General features: G+C 31.4%; 4 protein-coding genes across 4 annotated transcripts in view; 1 reads left to right on the forward strand and 3 right to left on the reverse strand.

Moving 5' to 3' along the window:
* Positions 1 to 191, reverse strand: part of LOC123693147 (acid sphingomyelinase-like phosphodiesterase 3a) — a 37,490-nt gene extending 37,299 nt beyond the window's left edge. The window contains exon 1 of the mRNA XM_045638115.1: positions 13 to 191. The gene's annotated coding sequence lies outside the window, so the exon portion shown is untranslated. The remainder of the gene's footprint in view (positions 1 to 12) is intronic.
* Positions 192 to 6,717: 6,526 nt separating this feature from the next.
* On the reverse strand, positions 6,718 to 7,838 carry LOC123693184. The gene is made up of 2 exons (XM_045638172.1): positions 7,688 to 7,838; positions 6,718 to 7,141 (listed from the first exon to the last, which is right to left on the reverse strand). Exons 1-2 carry the CDS (start codon positions 7,745 to 7,747, stop codon positions 6,782 to 6,784), a joined length of 420 nt encoding a protein of 139 aa, XP_045494128.1. The 5' UTR covers positions 7,748 to 7,838; the 3' UTR covers positions 6,718 to 6,781.
* Positions 7,839 to 9,076: 1,238 nt separating this feature from the next.
* Positions 9,077 to 14,661, reverse strand: LOC123693173 (lactase-phlorizin hydrolase-like). The gene is given in 11 exon segments (XM_045638147.1): positions 9,077 to 9,231; positions 9,527 to 9,768; positions 10,018 to 10,326; positions 10,781 to 11,184; positions 11,493 to 11,658; positions 12,253 to 12,397; positions 12,614 to 12,852; positions 12,990 to 13,298; positions 13,438 to 14,102; positions 14,368 to 14,498; positions 14,629 to 14,661. Coding segments are annotated over 11 exon segments (2,787 nt in total). The 5' UTR covers positions 14,652 to 14,661; the 3' UTR covers position 9,077.
* Positions 14,662 to 15,686: 1,025 nt separating this feature from the next.
* Positions 15,687 to 17,113, forward strand: LOC123693230 (putative bolA-like protein K11H12.1). Its single transcript, XM_045638230.1, has 3 exons — positions 15,687 to 15,909; positions 15,991 to 16,202; positions 16,900 to 17,113. Exons 1-3 carry the CDS (start codon positions 15,888 to 15,890, stop codon positions 17,047 to 17,049), a joined length of 384 nt encoding a protein of 127 aa, XP_045494186.1. The 5' UTR covers positions 15,687 to 15,887; the 3' UTR covers positions 17,050 to 17,113.
* The last annotated feature ends 2,446 nt before the right edge of the window (positions 17,114 to 19,559 follow it).

Raw genomic sequence — 19,559 nt, forward strand, 5'->3', positions numbered from 1 at the left:
AACAATACTCACCAAAGGTTCAAACAACGATACTATCAATATACAGTCAATAAATCTTTTCCTAACAATGCAGCAGCATTCATACGACACTCCTAAATGTTTAACATAAGCACAAACTAAACTATATCGCCGTTTATCCCAAACACTTTTGCACTAGCACGATCGCGTGGAAGAGGTAAAACTAGCCGTCTTTCCTCTTCAACAGTCAACTGTGAACTGAGCCACGATTTCATTCTGTTCCATTTTCCAACTTTGATATCCTCGACAGTTTTCGGAAAGCTCGAAACTGCTACATTGTCGGAATGAGACAGTTTACGAACAGACTTTCGAGTGCAACTAAACGAAAATTGCACTATAAAAATGTAAAGCCCTTTTTGTAAATAAAAATTGTTAAAGCATTTTTTCGAGTTTCTTGTACCTGGTAAAGGTTATTATATCAATTAGCCCCCTCAGTCTCTACGACATTTATCACTTGGTTACGAAACTACGAGGTTTAAAACTGAATCCATTTTTATTCGTAGCAAGTTCGTAGCACATTACGCATGAGATTTATACGTCTTGTGAAACGATTTTCTAATCACATTATATTATATTACTGACAGTAATCTATAATCGTGTAGAGGTACTCAAGCTGAAACAAAATGGACATGTTCTTACTCAAATTCAAACTCAAACTTTGAAGAACGGACACTAAGTATTGTGCGTACGTCATTCGCATACAAAAACTTGTGCATTTGAAACATAATTAACAGGAATTTACATTGCACAGACTTTATTACTCGCTCTTACTGACATACACAAAAACTAATGAGTCGGTCAATATCATAACATACTATTGAATTAAGTATTATTTACAAAATCATCTATACAATCTTATTTTTTTAAACAATTCTATATTGGAATAACATCACGCAATAAATATTATAACCTAAGAAACAGATGCATATCAAGAATCTTTATTTTATTTATTAGTTTCATAATAATCAAATCTCTCGGTTTTAGCGCTCTACGCTCACAAATAAGGAAGCCTACCAATATATTTAGAAGGCAATCCCTCAAATCAATAGGTCAGTTATCTTTAATATCCCATAGTCTCAAGTAAAGCTAGATTTCTGTCTCTAGAGCTGTCTAGTCTAATCCTGGAATACAACCAGCCAATCCTGATTGCTACTATTGACTCAAATATAACTTCATATCGACGGACATTAAATCTTGCTTCGTGAATGATTAATTGCATGAATTCCCGCCTTTGTTCCTGGTCAATAGGGACCAATTTGCACGCTTAGGATTTACAAGCTTAGATATCTAGAGTCTATAAAACTTTGTAAATTCTTAATTCATAGCGATGTATTTGTTTCAATATTAGTTTGTGTATCTTAATGTTTAATAATATATTGTATCTCGTTTATTAATCATCCATCCATCTAGCCATTCAGTCCGGATAAGTCCACTGTTGGACGTAAGCCTCCTCCATGCTGTGCCACAGTTGCCGTTTATTAATAAGAAGTATAAATATTATATATTAATAAATAACCCTAGACCCGTTTTCCAAGTATACTCATAAAGGGAAACAAAACGAAACAACCCTTTTAGACCGCTTCACTTCCATAATTATTACATTTGGGATGAGGGATTATGAAAGTTAAACTAATTGCAGATTATGCATACATTTTCAATCGCTATTATGTTAAATTTAAATTTAGATCAAGTCCCATAGCAATTGCTGAATATATTTTAGTTAATATTAATATCAGAGAGGTATTAAACATATATAACCACAAATAAGTTCGTAGTAACAGGAAACAGGAAACATTTTTGACACGTAACTAAATAAACTTTATTCTTGTTACTTATACGTTTATTTATTTAACATGATTTTTAAACACTTGCATAATTTACACGTCTTTAAAGAATTTCATACTATTTTAGCCAATTAACTATGATTGAGTACGTTGATGAATGGACCAAAGTCGCAGTATTATTCTCTATTGGGTGCGTTCACGTGGAATAATTAAGGGGTTCCTAAATTATAGGCTCTGGTTCCCCGTGAGTGTCTCTGCAGCGATTCCTGTCAAAAGAATAAATACTAAAATAGACTCTATCTATAAGTGGTACATATTAGTAGCCGTGTATTATGCCCGCATTAATTTGGGATGTAAAGAATAGCTTTATCCGGTAGATAGACATATGTTATTAAAACAATTTTAAACATTGATTGAATAGTTTATTATGTACTTACGTAAATCATAACAAAAAGCTATAAAATGAAAACTTTATTTATAAAGTTAAACTTACAGATAGTCTATACTAATTTTTATACATACAAAGTGTCCAAAAAAATTGCCAACCCCTATATAATTTTCACTTACCATCCTGTACTTTCAGTTTCACAGAACATGTTAACAATATCAGTTACAGACAACAGAACAAAGTACGCTGGTGAAAAATTTCCGTATTTTTTGCTTTAGTTTATTTGCATGCATTAAAGCATGAAGGAGATATGCTCTATCAGTTTTACACGCAGCTGAGCATGGCATATAGGCATATACCTATGTTGTTATGATGGATGTTTATCGAACATCTTTGAAATTATTGTATGAAGAGTAAAATATTTCAGCTACCTTTCTAATAATAGATAATTAGTATTGGTGTTAAAATTTATCAGGTTTTTCTTTGACTGCGCGGGCGAAGCCGCGGGTGGAATGCTAGTTTATAATAATTAGTCTTATGTTATTCAGTCTCATGTTTTATGTGTGAGTTTCATTCCCTTAATCGCTAAAGGCAGAGTTTTCAATTTACATTTACATAGTATTAACAGAAAATAAATAAAAAAAGTATAAAAAGAAATGACATAAAATCAACGGGTTCACTTTTTTACGTCGCATGTTACACACATTGCATATTTTCAGAAATACATCAAACATACGTTGGTGCGAAAATCATCCACCATGAAAATGAAAACCGTTCCAATGTTTCACTCGGGTCTAACGTGTCAGGCGATTTCCACACTTACATCTCTTCAAATAATGTTTAATATCCCACGAAGTTTTGTCGAAGCAAGTCATTCAATTCGTTCGGGATGTGCAAACAAGTGTTTTATAAATAGGAATGTTTGACCGTTGTTGTATTTTGTAACGAACCTAGTGATGTTACTATAGCTTCAAATGTGAAGTTGACTAGCACCATGTTTGAGTAAAATAATACTTCCGTTTTTAGTAGCATAATTAGGGCTATGATGCATACCTATTAAGTAAATTGTTTTTTTTTGTAAGTTATCTTTACAATTTTCATTCTTGGCCCAGAACTGGCCCTGGCTGGGTATCTCTATATATCTTATTAAATTTTATTCCTACTTAATTTGCGAAACATAATATGTAGATGTTCGATTGTTTTCGTAAATGGTATGGTAGCTGCAAAACAAATCAGCACATTCCTATATTATGAGTATAATAACTTTTCGTGAGGCGATCCATTTAAATAGATACTCGTTCCACAAATCTGGTAGAACTGAGAATCGGAATTGCTAATAGTAAAGCTGATTAGGTTACCTATATGTTTCAAAGGCAGATTTAAATAGTTGTTGTAGTCACTGAGGAGATTACTCATACAAAATCTGATTTTAATTTATATAGCATACGTACTTACGTCAGGAAGCTTAATGAAAAGCTTAATAAAGGTTTTATAAAGGCATAGATATAATTAGTTTTACCTGAAATATTACTATCGAGCTTAATAAATAAACTAAAATTATTCCTGATATTAGATATTATCAAATTGTTGTTATTCTCCGTTGCTCAAGTTAATTTGTATCTATCTTTTACTCCCAATTTTTTCGCAATAATCACATTAACCTGAATTTTTCGCCAGGTAATTTTTTAAGTTACAAATAGTTATTAAACGCTAAGAACATTGGTTAATGCACACAACCCTAATAAATCCTTGGATATGCAGCAGCTACGCTGTTTGCCTATCCATTTGAAAACTGAACAAAATATTTGATCATTAAATAGGAATGCACTTTACCACATCCAATATCACTGAAATATTAACAGTAATTGGATGGTCAGGCAAATGAATAGCCTCTCGTTGTAAATGTTTATCATGTGTTTTCGAACCAAATCAACGTTGTGATTGTATGTTACAATAAGGTATTTAAACGACAAATGTTTCTTGTTTTATTTCTAAACTAATATAATACATAATGTATCTAGTAGTTACTAACTTATAACTATTATATTCATTATTTTAATTATATCCTTTACAATAGAAATGTTAAACCGCGATTTGTATCTAAAGCCAACAAAAATACGCATAGATAAAGCCATAATCACACACATAAATCTTTGAGTTAAGCCCAGTCTACACGTACCTCGATGGAGCTGTCAATGTCACATAGCGGGCTGTCAGCGTGACAACAATGCTGCAAGCGAAGACGCCACTTCCACAGCGTGACAATAACGGATATTAGAAAGTGTTAGATCGACTTGTCACTGACTACTTCTACTGAATATTGTATGTGTTGCAAAGTGATGCTTATATTGTTTGATTATATGTACATTTCTTATAAATGATATGTAGAGAAAATAAAAATATTGGCATATTTTGATAATTAAGTACCTACCTAAACTAACTTCTAGTTAGTTTACCATTTGGATAAGTAGACAAATCTGTGCCTCCAGTGAATAAGGGAGTAAGACCCTTTGGTTTTTATTGCACCATTGGATTCAGCTCGTCAAAATACACAACATATCAAAAGGTCATATAATAAGTTTATAAATTACACTTTGATGCGGGTAGATTAAAAGTATAAAAAGTAATGTCGTTTTAATAATGGAAGTACCTATTTGTTTTACCCTATGAAGACCCTATGAATTACCATTTTCTCTTTTGTTTTTTTTTTCAGTTTTTAAATCAAGACATTCTTCGTTTTAATTTGTAAATTAAATTATGGGCTGAAAAATATCACAATTCTAATGTGTTGCTTTTAACTTCACTGGAATGATTTTGTTCTTAGTTTATCTTTTAACGTATATTTTTAGCAAGAAGCTTATATCTAATACACTGGAGATTTCGGTATGAACATTGACGTGTAACAAGAAAATATTGCCCAGTTCATGTTTTTTATCACTTTCACACCTAACTTGGTATTGCCACTGTTAATACGAAGTTTTCCCAAGGCTACTATGTATGCTGTAATATTCTGTGCAAAAGGTTAGTTTTTGTACATGAGTTTGTTGATAAATTGCCAACAACGTCATTCAGAAGCATTGTTGGATGAGACAATTATTATTTATGCTAAATAAAATAAGTATCTGAACCAATTATTAAAAAGCGATACTCCCTGATTATGGGTAGTCACCATAATAAAATTGTAGCAACTCTCACTTTGTCAATATGACATGTGTGTCAAAAAAATTGCGTCGCTTCGAATATTTAAGTTAATATTGTTGCTTATTTAATGAATATTTTCCGAATATAAAGAATGCATTGTATTGTGCAAAATTGCAGAAGTGTTTGGACACCAAATTCTGGCATAGAATTTAACAGGCAAGTGTATATTTACGTTATTTACAATATTCCTCAATACTCCTGCATTTACCTGTTTAATCATTTCAATGGCAAAAATTGTCTAATTTAGCATCATTTTAGTAAGCAGTCATGTTAAATTTGTTATTTCCCTAATACTTTATCATTTTTCAACAAGTTTTCAATAAACAGATTTAACAAGTAAGGTAACCATGATGACGAGTTTTTATGGATAGCGAAGAGAATATATTGTAATAACAATATTATGATGAAAATTTAGAACACCATTTTAAAGATTGTTACTAGTAATGAAACAACACATGACATCGGTATTGCACTCACATGTAGTTATAAGATTGTTCGTTTTTACATTGAAATTTATACTTTTTTAACTTACCTCATATTTTTTTGTTTTACGTATTTCAGCTTTCCAAAAAGTAAAATAAAAAGAAATATATGTGCCCATCAAGGTTACTGAGGATTACGACCCAGAAAAAAATACCTTTTTAAAAATAAACTTTGTAAAGTTAGCTGAAATTTGTGCAAGGCTGCTAAACAAAACAAACAGCTAAACAGTTTTTCTTTGATGATTCTGGCTTGAAATTGACCCGTCGAAGCAACGCGTTTAAAAAGAAGATCTGAGTAGCTAACAATTTGGTAAACAGCATCTGATGCAAAACACAATTTTCCTCTATTTACAAAGGATGTTAATGCTATATATCGGTTCATATCCAAGCTTTGTAGCCAAAAATTATTTATAACTATCATTCTATACCAATTAAAATTGTATGTACCTACCTATAAAGTATGACCATAATATTATAATATAAATACTGTTAAAAATATATGTCGTTATTATTTATAGACCATGATTTTTAGTTTTTTCTATTTTGAAAAATCCTGAATTTACAAACCAGCGTGGTCACTCGACAGAAAGAGACAAAAAACATGACTGACGTCATTGAATGTCATAGTTTCTTGTTTCAAGTTAATGGTCATAGTGCAATCTCCAGTGTATTAGAGGATATAAGCTTCTTGATTTTTAGCAATATGTGACATAACAACTCAATTCTAATCGCATATCTATTTATCACTTTAAGAACGACGCGCGACGTAATAAGCTGACGTAAACAATAGTATCTAAATATAGACCTCTTTTCTTAGAATTTTCAAAGAAATCATACACTGGTATAGAAACAACGACCAATTTAATTTAAAATAAATAGAAAATAACAATTATTTCAACAACATGATTTTATACAGTAAACAGTATAGGTGATTTATCGTGGGTACACACGGTGACACGGTACATTCTATCGAATTTATCCTTCCCGTGCGTTTTATTGCACTCCTCAATTACTTTAGCAAATTCGTCTTTACGTTTATGATTGCCAACAAGAGGAACAACTGCGTCCTTAATAAAGTGTCCTTCGCTATCAGCAAACCCAGCTTTTGTTAAGAAACAATACAAGAATTTGCTTGTATTTGGTGTTTTCTTGAATTTCCATGTTATCAATTTGTATAGTGTGTCCGCATCGACGCCCGTCTCGCTAACACAATTTATGGATATTTCTAATAATCGAGGTACTTCTTCTTGAGGAGGCTGTATGTAATCCTGGAACAATCAAATATTTTCATTTATTTACAGAATTCAACAGTAACCAAATACATTTCTATTAAAATGATTGGTAAAATCTAGGAATATACAGACGATTAAAAGAGGTTTTTGAAACTCACGTACATTAAAAAAATACTTGATATACTTAATATTATCTATAATATGCTACTTCCATAATAAATATGTGTAATGAAAAATATTTTTATATATTATAATGTAAATTTTCACATAGAAAAACTAAATTGGTTCCAGAAGTAACAGGAAAACGCAACAATCAAATTTATTTTCGCACATAAAATATTTTTTGCTCTGGAATTTATATTATAAATGATGTCTACCTATATTTATTATCCTCCTTTTTTATTTCATTACTATAGTATCACATCTTATTTTTTATTACCTATCTGATCCAATATTAAAAACAGATTAAAACATTTATACAATTATCAGCTCTATATAACTAGTTTTAATTGTTATTTATAAAATGTTATCCAAATATCATTATTACTATCATAAAAATAATAAATAAAAATATTTACTTACAGTCTCTCCTCGTATTAATGGAACGATCACCAATAAACCAATAACCACTTTCAGAACCATTGTGACAAGAATCCCGATTGCGCTGTCCTCTTAAACTCATTACAATTATTTTATACTCCATTTATATTATCAAATCCATTGTTTGCAAAAAAAATTATATCGCTAGTTTTTGCTTATTATATCGTCATGTCGCTAATTGCTATTATCATGTCTAGAACTCGAGAAATAAACTCGACATTGTATTTTTTTCAATACGCTAAACGCATGCTTAATGCATAGGAAATCCATTAATAAATCTACAAAACACGACTTTGAATAACTATAAGGTAAAACGCAAATATAAATGCGATAATTGATTACTTTATTTAGATGTTCAAATGCAATGTTTTGATTTTTGTTACGTTATTGTGCAAATCTGATCTAGGATACAGATGACTATAAATTGGATTAAAATAAGTGTCTATAGAATAATAATTGTAGAACATAATAATTAGAAAACAAACAAAACGAAATCTAGCATACATTCAACTTCAAACAATAGTAGCAATTAAGGTTTATTTATGTTTTTATCGATCTGTTGCTTTCATTTGTAATCTTTATTATATATTATTGTAATATTCGATGAAACAATCATTATGTATTGGTAAATACACGGAACATGTACTAGACCTATCCTATTAAAATGTTTGATACCTACATTTTAACTAGGTACTGTCTTGTAATTCTGTGGTATAGGTATTATATTACAGACAAAGGAGGTATAAACCTGGAAACATCACTTAGGTATAAAAGTTATACCTAAGCATTATATATCCATCTACGTTCATAAAAATGAACCAAGTTATTTATTTTTTGATACCTAGGTACTACATATTATTGATTGATTGATTGTAAAGTTGAAACATTCTTTTGAATATGTCCATCAATAATTTTCCTTTGAACTTAACCTTGCAATATAATTATCAACTAAAGGGATAATTATACAATTAAAAACGAATTACCTCTACTTATTTACCAAGCATTAATAATACCTATCTATAACCCTTCCTTTATTCCAATTAAATCGATTGCATCTCTGCTTACATATTACTTCTACTCATTGTCTAAATGAAGAATGAAAATAAATTGTAGTCTATTATATCTTACCTTGACAAAACTAAATGATTGTTATAATAACCAAAAATCAAAACAATTTGACTTCACTAATCCAACAAATAAATCCAACAATAAGTCAAAATAAATAGCATAATTATAAAGAGTTTTAGAAGACGACTCTTAAGTAATTTATTTACTACATTAGGATTTTTTTAAATATTAAATATTACAAGAACAAAAGAAACTTAAATCAATACGTTTAATAAATTAAAAATTGAATTAATACAGAATGATGTCAATTCACAGCTAAGGGAACAGTGTTTTCCGGTTCATAATGCGCATCAAGCTGTCGTGTGCGCACTAACTCTTTGTAGACATAAGCTGATTTCCTTGGTGTACGAGTGCGGTTGGGACTGTTATAGTCTACTTCATATAACCCGTAGCGAATGCTGTAAAAGAAGACATTGTCTACTTATGTAAACCCTTATAGAAAAATGATACTTTTGTCTTTTACGGGCAAAGAGACTTGCACGTAAAAAGATCTCAGTTACATCCCAACTTATATAATTTTAAACGCGTCTTATATATCACTTGAGTACAAAAAAGTTTTAGGAATTATGAATAAACTATTAGGGAAAAAAAATTTTACTTTTTTATTAATCGCATTTGTTGTTATGTTTTAGTTTTGTAATTTGAAAGAAAACTTAAAAAAAATCGAACTTTGAGTAAAAAATAAACAGTTACCTGTATCCATGTAACCATTCAAAGTTATCCATAAGACTCCAGGCTGTATATCCTTTGACATCAGATCCATTGTCTATCGCATCAAGCAACGCCGACAAATAAAGCCTATAGTACGCGACGCGGTCATCATCGTCTAGACCAACACCACCGCTACCCATTCCGTTTTCAGTGATAAACACGGGAATATTATCGTAATTATCCTTAATTGATGTTAAGAGATTATAAAATCCCCATGGCGACGCCTGAAAACTATTTACATTACATAACAGCATTTATACAATCAGAAAGGGCATTTTTAAATTAGGAACATTTCTGTAGGATGTTTTTATAATTACATGCCACGGCATACAATTTTTAACAATTCCTAATAAAGTAATACTTATTATATCAAAACATCAACAGAACCTGTATATTTTAATACATAACGGAAATAATTATGATACTTTTATCACTTATTATGAATACGCTCATATTATGTACAACTCGCTTACTCTGGTTGTGCTATTCTCACTCAGTTTCCATTTGTCCAATTGATACGAAACAATCTCTGCATCATCAAAGATTGACGGTATATTATGAAAACCATTTACTGACGAGTTTCTATAAATATAAAATGAGATATAGTGGTTTAGACCAAAGAAGTCGGATGTTCCCTTCACGTATTCAATTTCTTCCGGAGTGAATTCTGGCAATCTTGATCTTAAAAAGCCTTGATCAGCGCTCTTAGCCGCTACTCTTTTCTTCATTGTTTCCGGAAAATCACCAGTTTTCGAAAATATAGGATGGGCGTATTGCATCCACTGAAATTATAACACTTTTCTGACTATTGATTAATGGACACAATTTTATGATTTAGGTACTTAACGTTAACATTTAAATTAGAAATTACTGCTAATAACACCAAAATGTTTCAAAGATTTTGTAGGTAAATATTAGGATAAGGATTAGATTATGTAGGTAAATATTAGAAACATATTTTGATAAAATTCTTACATTGAATGCGTTTGCATCATGAGCTGCTTCAATATGATCTTTCCCGTCCGGTTCATTCCATCGTGCACTAATAGAAATGAATATATTTCCACCTTGAGATGATCTAAACTCATCGTCATAGATATGATATGCTTTAGCATGAGCTAACAAAAGATTTTTCGCACACAAATATTCTGCAACACCTTGAATATTCAATAATGGTGCTAAAGCATTGGAACCGTATCCCTCATAACAGATTTGATAAGGCTCATTAATAGTCACCCAATATTTAACTCTATCGCCAAAGAGGCTAAAAGCTGTTTTCGCAAAATCGGCGTACCAATCCACGATGTTTGGATTTGCCCAACCACCGAGCTCTTGAAGTTTTTGTGGTAAATCCCAATGATAAATAGTTACTATGGGTTCTATGTTATATTTCAGCAGTTCATCTATTAAGTTATTATAATACTGAACACCAGCTTCATTGATAACATTTGGAAAACCAGTTGGAAGAACCCTTGTCCATGAAAGAGAGAATCGATAGCAGTCGAGACCCAGTTCTCTTATCATTTCAACATCTCTTTTGTAAAGATAATAAGAATTAGCTGCTATATCTCCGGTATCGCAATTTTTAATAGCACAAGGAGTTTTATGGCTCAAATAATCCCAAATGCTTTCCGATCTTCCTGTAAGATAATAAATCTAAAATATTTTGAAATAGATGACTGACTAATGATGATGAAGCTGCTTTTAAATACCCAAAATTATTATTCAATACTGCCGTTCTGAACTAGAGTGAGAATGTTTCAACTACATAACTATGCAAAATTAAAAACTTCACCATCAATGTAACGCTTAACAAATTAAACTGTGTAATCTCGTAGGAAGCTAAACAAATAGGAATTAGTAGAATAAGACTTAAAAGGATAAGACTAAAAAAAAGAGGATGAATTCTTAATTTTTTAAACGATACAGATAATATAAAGTCTCATACCATCTTCATTCCAAGCACCTTCTACTTGATAAGCAGCTGTAGAAGCTCCGAAAAAGAATCCTTCAGGGAATTTTCTGACTTCATGGCGAGCATAGCACTGTGGTAGTGCTATAAAGGCTGTTATTATACTAAGAAAAACATAATATTCGAACGTCACTTAAATATACTTAAAATTAAAAATTCAAATACTCGTATAAGAATTATAGAACTTACTATAACTTTAAGAAAAAATCCATTTCTATGTCCATTAACTATTAAATTCTGTCTTAAAAATTATGGAAGACACAACGCTGTCGTTGCATCTTTTAAGATCTTACAAAAGAATGCCTTTTGACTAAAAATATGTTAACCAATACATCACTACAAAGAATTTATCTGATCTAAGATTAGTTTTAGATAAATTTGAATAAAATATCTTATCTTATAAGCAGCGTTTAAATGCCAGGCATATTTTCCTATGTTCAATTGAAAAAAATATTACCTAAACGCTAGAGGTCATTGGGCATATATTTTTTACAAACGTATACAAACAATGGGCAGGCAGTTCTCTTAATGCATTTTTATGACTATAAAACAAAAGGCAGAGGAAAATATCCAGTAGATGCTAAATCTGAATCTATTCAAATGGGCAATAATTAATTACCACCAACAAGGTAAGGGTTTCTAGTCATAGCTTCAGAGTGTTATGGGCAAATTTTGAACTAAAAAAATTGAGGTTCATGACGTTTATTTAATCGAAACCATATAATTTTCAATTCACAGATAAGGGAATTGTAGTATCCGGTTCATAATGCGCATCAAGCTGTCGTGTTCGCACTAACTCTTTATAGACATAAGCCGATTTCCTTGGTGTGCGAGTGCGGTTGAGACTGTTATAATCTACTTCATATAACCCAAAACGGGTGCTGTAAATAAAAATGTATGAAAATTATTAATCTATGACAAGCTTTTTTTGCCCCAAAATGATTCGACATTCAACTTATTCGATGCCTTTAATTGTTCTGTTAAACTTGATAAAAGAACTTTTTATTTTATAAATCGCATTTGTTGTTATGTTTTAGTTTTGTAATTTGAAAGAAAACTTAAAAAAATCGAACTTTGAGTAAAAAATAAACAGTTACCTGTATCCATGTAACCATTCAAAGTTATCCATAAGACTCCAGGCGGTATATCCTTGGATATCCGATCCATTATTTACCGCATCAAGCAAAGCCGATAAATAAAGCCGATAGTACTTGACACGGTCATCATCGACTAAGCCACTACCACCACCCATTCCGTTCTCAGTTATTAATACTGGAATATTATCGTAATGCTCTTTTATCGACGTTAAGAGATTATAAAACCCTCATGGGGCCGCCTAAAAATGAAAAACTATCATCAATACAAATTTGCAACAAATCGAGACTGAATTAAGTGCATTCCTCAAACTTTAGTTACTGAATAACAATTTTTAAAATTCTAAGTTTTATTTTTAATCTTTGGTACTGTAGATACCTTAGTCGTGCTTGTTTCGCTAAGCTTCCACTCATCTAATTGATAGGACAAAACTTCTGTGTCATGATGCAAAGACGGTACTTTATGAAACCCATTTACTGAGAAGTTTCTATAAACATATGCACAACTATAGTGGTTTAGTCCAAAGAAGTCGGATGTTCCCTTCACGTATGCAATTTCATCCGGAGTAAATTCGGGCAGTCTTGATCTTAGAAAGCCTTGCTCAGCGCTCTTAGCCGCTACTCTTTCCTTCATTGTATCTGGAAAATCACCAGTTTTCGAAAATATAGGGTGAGCATATTGCATCCACTGAAATTATAACCATAATGTATGTTAACTGAGTAATAAAAACATCAAAACACCTATTCAACATAATACTGACTACTTTGATCACCCTCAAGGATATAAAATGATATAGACCGTACATAATATACTACAAATATCTTACATTGAATGCATTTGCATCGTAAGCTGCTTGTACATGTTCTTCTCCATCCGGTTCATTCCATCGAGCACTAATAGAAATGAAAATCTTTCCATCAAGAGTAGACCTAAATTCATCGTCATAGATATGATATGCTTTAGCATGAGCTAACAAAAGATTTTTCGCACACAAATATTCTGCAACACCGTGAATATTCAACAATGGTGCTAAAGCATCGGAACCGTATCCCTCATGACAGATTTGATAAGGCTCATTAATAGTCACCCAATATTTGACTCTATCGCCAAAGAGACTAAAAGCTATTTTCGCGAAATCGGCATACCAATCCACGATGTTTGGATTTGCCCAACCGCCGAGCTCTTGAAGTTTTTGTGGTAAATCCCAATGATAAACTGTTACCATGGGTTCTATGTTATATTTCAACAGTTCATCTATTAAGTTGTTGTAATACTGTACGCCAGCTTCATTAATAATATCTGGAAAACCAGTTGGAAGAATCCTTGTCCAAGAAAGAGAGAATCTATAGAAGTCGAGACCCAATTCTCTTATCATTTCAACATCTCTTTTATAAAGATAGTAAGAGTTATCTGCTATGTCACCAGTATCGCAATTTTTAATAGTACAGGGGGTTTGATGGCTCAAATAATCCCAAATGCTTTGCGTTCTTCCTAAAACAAAATTAAAATAAAAAAAAATTTTATTTCGATGCACAATATTTAAAATTTATTTGAACTGGTAAAGGCTGTCCGGTGAAGTCAAGTAAGCAGTAAGCAAGCAAAAATACTAGTTTAAGCTTTTCTTTATAATATCATCACTACAATAAAGTTGATGACCGCTGTCTGTAGATATGTTTGATTAAATCTTTAAAAAAGAAGAGAGAAGAAATAGAGGAAGGGCCTTATTTGATGTCACATTTAAGACAAAATATCATACCATCTTCATTCCAAGCACCTTCTACTTGATAGGCAGCTGTAGAAGCTCCAAACAGGAATCCTTCAGGGAACTTTCTGACTTCATGGCGGATAGCATAGCACTGTGGCAGCGCTATAATGACCGTTAGAAGACTATAAAAAATAAAAATAATAAACACATTTTACCATCACGTATATTTTATTGTATTTTAAAATTCTAGCAAATAATAAGCAAAAGTAACGGAAACTTCCCTTTTTAAAATAATTTATAAATAAAACTTACTAATATTTTAAGAATATTCCCATTTCTGTTCGTCTCTAATGTAAGAGTTAAATTGTTCTTGAATATAAGATGTTGAAACATTTATATTAACTTATTATCTCAATGAGATCTACCTTCAAGCGAAAGCCCTCGATATACAAATATATTCACTGATTAAATAATACTATAAAGAATATTGTTTACTTTTAGATAAATTGGAGCAAAATATCTTATCATGTAAGGATAATACTTCCGGTTATCTCATAAACTTCAAACATGTGTCCAAGCATCAGCATCTTGATAATAGGTATTATAGTTTCATAATAATTATATACCTAACCACAAAAGTTCATATAAAAAAGCAGACGATTGACGATTACTAGGGTAGGTCTTAATTTGGTCTTAATTAAAGCAATGAAGACCAAATCATTTATGTTCGAATTTCGTTGGATCCTATCCTATCCTTCCTACTTATATTATAAATGCGAAAGTTTGTGAGGATGGATGTATATTATAATATATGTGTAGGTGTGTATGTTTGTTACTCTTTCACGCAAATACTACTGAACCGATTACAATTAAATGCATCAGAGGGTGACTTGGATTAACTATTTTTATCCTGGAAATCCCACGGGAAAGGGAACTATGCGGGTTTTTCTTTGACAACGCGGGCGAAGCCGCGAGTGGAAAGCTAGTGTATAATAATTATTGTTGTCTGTGAGACGTTCGCGCTTATCTTATATACTTATCTTATATACTTGACGAATAAATTAATTTATTTTAAGGGGCCACAATATTGGAATGGGACTGTGAGAAAGCCTTATCTTTTGGTTGTTATTTCTTTAGCTTTGGCCCAAACAGTCGCCGAAGTCAGCAATAAGGTAATATCTAAATAATAATAATATGAAGTGCTCGAAAATACCCATGTCACAAGTGCAGTAATTCCTACACTCAGGTCTGCAATAAAAAAATATGGTAGGTGTAATCATTATTTTTTAATTATCAAAAAGACTTGCATCCAAATCCATCTACAAAATTAAAAGTTCATGACATTTGACTTTGACAATAAGTTTTGAATTTATTGTTTTGATTTTTCTCATTAGCTGCATAATTTTTATTTGAATCTAACAAAATAGGATATTCAAAATAATTTGGCAGCAATTTTCAATCAAATAATTCGCATTTATTGATAAAATATATTCAGTTATGCTATAGCGGCGTTATCGCTGTGTCATATTATGTTTTATTGTTAAGGATTCGGGACAATATACGGCATATTTATGTCGCTTAGTTTTTCACATGGTAAGGTTATCTCCTATTTTATATTTTTTGAAGACATAATATGTATTTTTAATATTATTGAACGCTTTCATTTTTACACAGGTAGATTAATTAGTTTTCTAGTAACAAGAACAATGACCTCTATGAGTGGGGTGGTCGCTAATACAATCAAGACTAAATTAGAAACAGCTTTACAAACAAAGCATCTAGAAGTAATCAATGAATCTTATATGCACAATGTACCTAAAAACTCGGAAACACATTTTAAAGTGGTTGTTGTCTCCGACAAATTTGATGGTCTACCACTTATAAAGGTAATATGGCATATAATTTTATTAAAATGTCTTTTAATATTTTAAACTATTACTAATTCAAACTGCTCCACGCAGTTTTATTAGACCAACCTAATGTTATTTGCAAAATATACGTAGAATAATATATATGTTACTAATAATATCCATATGTTACTCCATATATAATTAGCTACTTGTTAGTGGTCTCTGTAAAAAAAATTCTGCCGGTTTCTGAACTTTAAAAAAAAAGACACATAGAAGAACCTACTAAAAGAATCTTTATTTCTTTAGTATTTATAAGCAAAGGAAATGTAGGAAACAGAAACAAATTAATTTGGTATGATTAGATTTCTATGAAAAGAACATTCAAACTCAAACTTACATTTTTAATTGCTTCAATATTATATTCTACATTATGCTTTCCCTATCTAGGGTTCCAGAAAAATTTGCAATTTTTGATAAAAATGAATTCCTGTGTTCCTTGGTGGGGTATGGAGCAGATACCAGTGTACCGGTTTTACTTAACATTATTTTTACCAACAATCAGCCTTCTATATCCAAATTTTTTTCTTTACCCCCCTCTGGGAATCAAACCCTTCAGTTACATGCTCACCCATTAACCATTGTACCAAGAAGGTGGTCTGAACTAATAGCATTCACCAAATTAAAAGTTTATGACAACCTTTTTTTAAAGTAAATGCTTATTCTTTCATTTCAGAGACATAGACTAGTTAATGATATTTTACGAGAGGAATTGCAGAGCGGAGTCCATGCTTTATCAATTATAGCAAAGACTCCTGAACAATGGGACAAGAGTGACAAGATAGTGGAAAGTAGCCCCAATTGTAGAGGCGGATTTGGTAAATGAACAGAAAATGGACAATGTAGGAACTTTAATAATTATACTATAAATAAATAAAAATTTAAATCTTTCAAATTGTTTTTATTCACCATTGTTATTTCTTTTAATCCAAAAGATATTTTGATCTGTTTACATTTCTTGATTTAAATAATACAATATTTTTGACACAATCTTCATAAATATTTTACAGTACACAAGATTGAGGAAAGAACGAAATATTTATTTTTTTTACATGGTATCAAGGTGTCTAGTTAGAAAAATAAAAAATTTTTTCTTTGATGAAATAAGAACCCTTACTACTAATATTCAAGTTTCATGATCTCATTCATTAAGTTATAAGATCTGTTTTACAATTATTGTCTTTATCCTTTACATGAAAAGACAATAAATCATGTATGTATTCTTTCCAAAACGGAAACTCACTTGACATTGACCACCAAATATTTTTGAAAAGTACATAACATAATGAAATACATACAATTATCAATATTGTTCCATCTTTATACATATTAAGTTTTAAACAATTTATTCAAATAGCTATTCTAGTAGAAAAACTATGTATTCACATTTATATATTTTAGAATATAATATCAAAGTAGTAAGTTCCAAAATCTACTCAAAATAATACCAAAAAAATACTTGACTATACGATAAAGCTTTACTAGACTTGTTATATGAATTTAATAGTTTATCTCTCTTGTTTTATATTCATTGATAATACGCCAATATTTTACAAACTAGAGGTGCAATGTACTTCACACCTACCAATTCATAAAACGCATTCCATTCTAATGTGAGACCAATGCAATTATTTGTTAGGTACTGTAAAGATTGTTAAAGTGTGTTTATCATTTATACATTCCCTATTTCTTATCGTTCTTAAAATATGTTTTCTCATAAGTACCAATAAGGTACCTACACAACAGTAATTTATTGCTTCTAAGACTAAGATTGGAAGAAAAATCTTTTTACCATTGAACATATTATCGCATTGTTATTATTACAACGCGACGAACTCAAAATCGGCTTACTTGAAATAACTCATTTTTCACACGTAAAATGAAATTCCCTATGTGTGAATAAAACCGTCGTTCAAATAGTGTAAAAAAACAATGGAGCGATGGCGTTAGTAGTCACTATTGGGTGCTATTGGTGAATGAATGACTATAATTGAACCCCACCGCGCATCTCACAGCGAATTTGTTAAGACTTTTGCAAACTGAAAAATTTTCTTTGATTGTTGATGAAAGCACAGACAAATCAACAACAAAACACTTGGCGCTCATTGCCAGAACAGCAGTAGATTTCAATGTGGAAGAGAATTTTTATATTGTAGACGGCACTGCCTCAGCGTTTCATTATGAATGCAAATAATATTTTGATAATGAAAATATTCCTTACAAGGAGAATATGATTGGATTGCAGCTGATGGTGCAAATACTATGTTTGGTTCACACCATTCATTGTCCACCCTATTTGCAAATGAGATCCCTCATTTATCCATGATGAAGTGCATTTGCCACTCGTTTCATTTGTGTGCTTCTTATGCCTGCAAAAGTCTTCTGAGTGGTGTAGAGGATTTTACAAGAGATGTGTACAGTGTTTTAGAGAGATATCAAAAATAGCCCAAAACGTCTGGGTGACTAAAAAGAATTCTAATCTTTTTTGTAAATAAAACCCCACCAACTTCTACACCCAGCTCAAACAAGGTGGCTGTCTTTACTTCCTGTGGTCAAACGGCTTTTAGAACAGCTTCCAGCTTTAAAGTTATACTTCCAAAATTCTGTTTTGAATGGCAGGCTATGACAGGCTGAGCTGCAAGCTCAGACCATTCATGTGAAGGCGATGGATCCTTCAACAGAGCTATACTTAAATTTTTTGGATTATGTGTTACCCTGTTTCCATGACATCAATAAAAAAATGCAATCAGAAAGTCCTAAACTCTACTTGTTATATTATGAATGGATTTTTACAAGATACAATTTAAAATATGAAAATAAACACAACCATGTACCAATAGAAGAAATATACCTTGGTGGCAATAAGAAAATTACCGCCACATCGGTAAATATTTCTCCCTGCCGACTACTTCAATATCATAAACAGTGCTAGAAAAAAAGATCCATCAATGTTATTTTCCTAAATTATGATTATTTTCTAAAATATGATGGCGGGAAATATACCAGCATTAGGCCTGGAAATAAGAAAGGCGATCCTGTCGTTACAGATATTTGCGCCTTACAATACTTGCCAGAAGGAAAAATTAAAGGATTGATCGGATTCGAGGATGATTATGAGTATTTGCCACGGCGGATTTCTAACAATGATTACATCAGCTTTGTACACATCGCCGTTGCCCATCGAATTGACAAAATTTTTACACTTGCAAACGATGAAACCCTTAATTCCGAATGATTGCCACCCTTATTATGATTTGTTAGAGCATGATAATTGTTTCGTCTTCCCTGGACTGCCCGCACATCCAAAGAATATAATAGATAAGCGCATACTTACAT

This window comes from Colias croceus, chromosome 7, assembly GCF_905220415.1.
Source record: "Colias croceus chromosome 7, ilColCroc2.1".
Classification (NCBI taxonomy): domain Eukaryota; kingdom Metazoa; phylum Arthropoda; class Insecta; order Lepidoptera; family Pieridae; genus Colias; species Colias croceus.

What these genes read in the sequence shown, in the direction of transcription:
- LOC123693184 (XM_045638172.1), bottom strand. Translation starts at nt 7,747, where the DNA reads ATGGTTCTGAAAGTGGTTATTGGTTTATTGGTGATCGTTCCATTAATA. An exon ending in CATTAATACGAGGAGAGACT is followed by an intron (nt 7,142 to 7,687) that starts GTAAGTAAATAT and finishes TGATTGTTCCAG; the next exon opens with GATTACATACAGCCTCCTCA.
- LOC123693230 (XM_045638230.1), top strand. Translation starts at nt 15,888, where the DNA reads ATGTCGCTTAGTTTTTCACATG. An exon ending in GTCGCTTAGTTTTTCACATG is followed by an intron (nt 15,910 to 15,990) that starts GTAAGGTTATCT and finishes ATTTTTACACAG; the next exon opens with GTAGATTAATTAGTTTTCTA. An exon ending in ATGGTCTACCACTTATAAAG is followed by an intron (nt 16,203 to 16,899) that starts GTAATATGGCAT and finishes CTTTCATTTCAG; the next exon opens with AGACATAGACTAGTTAATGA.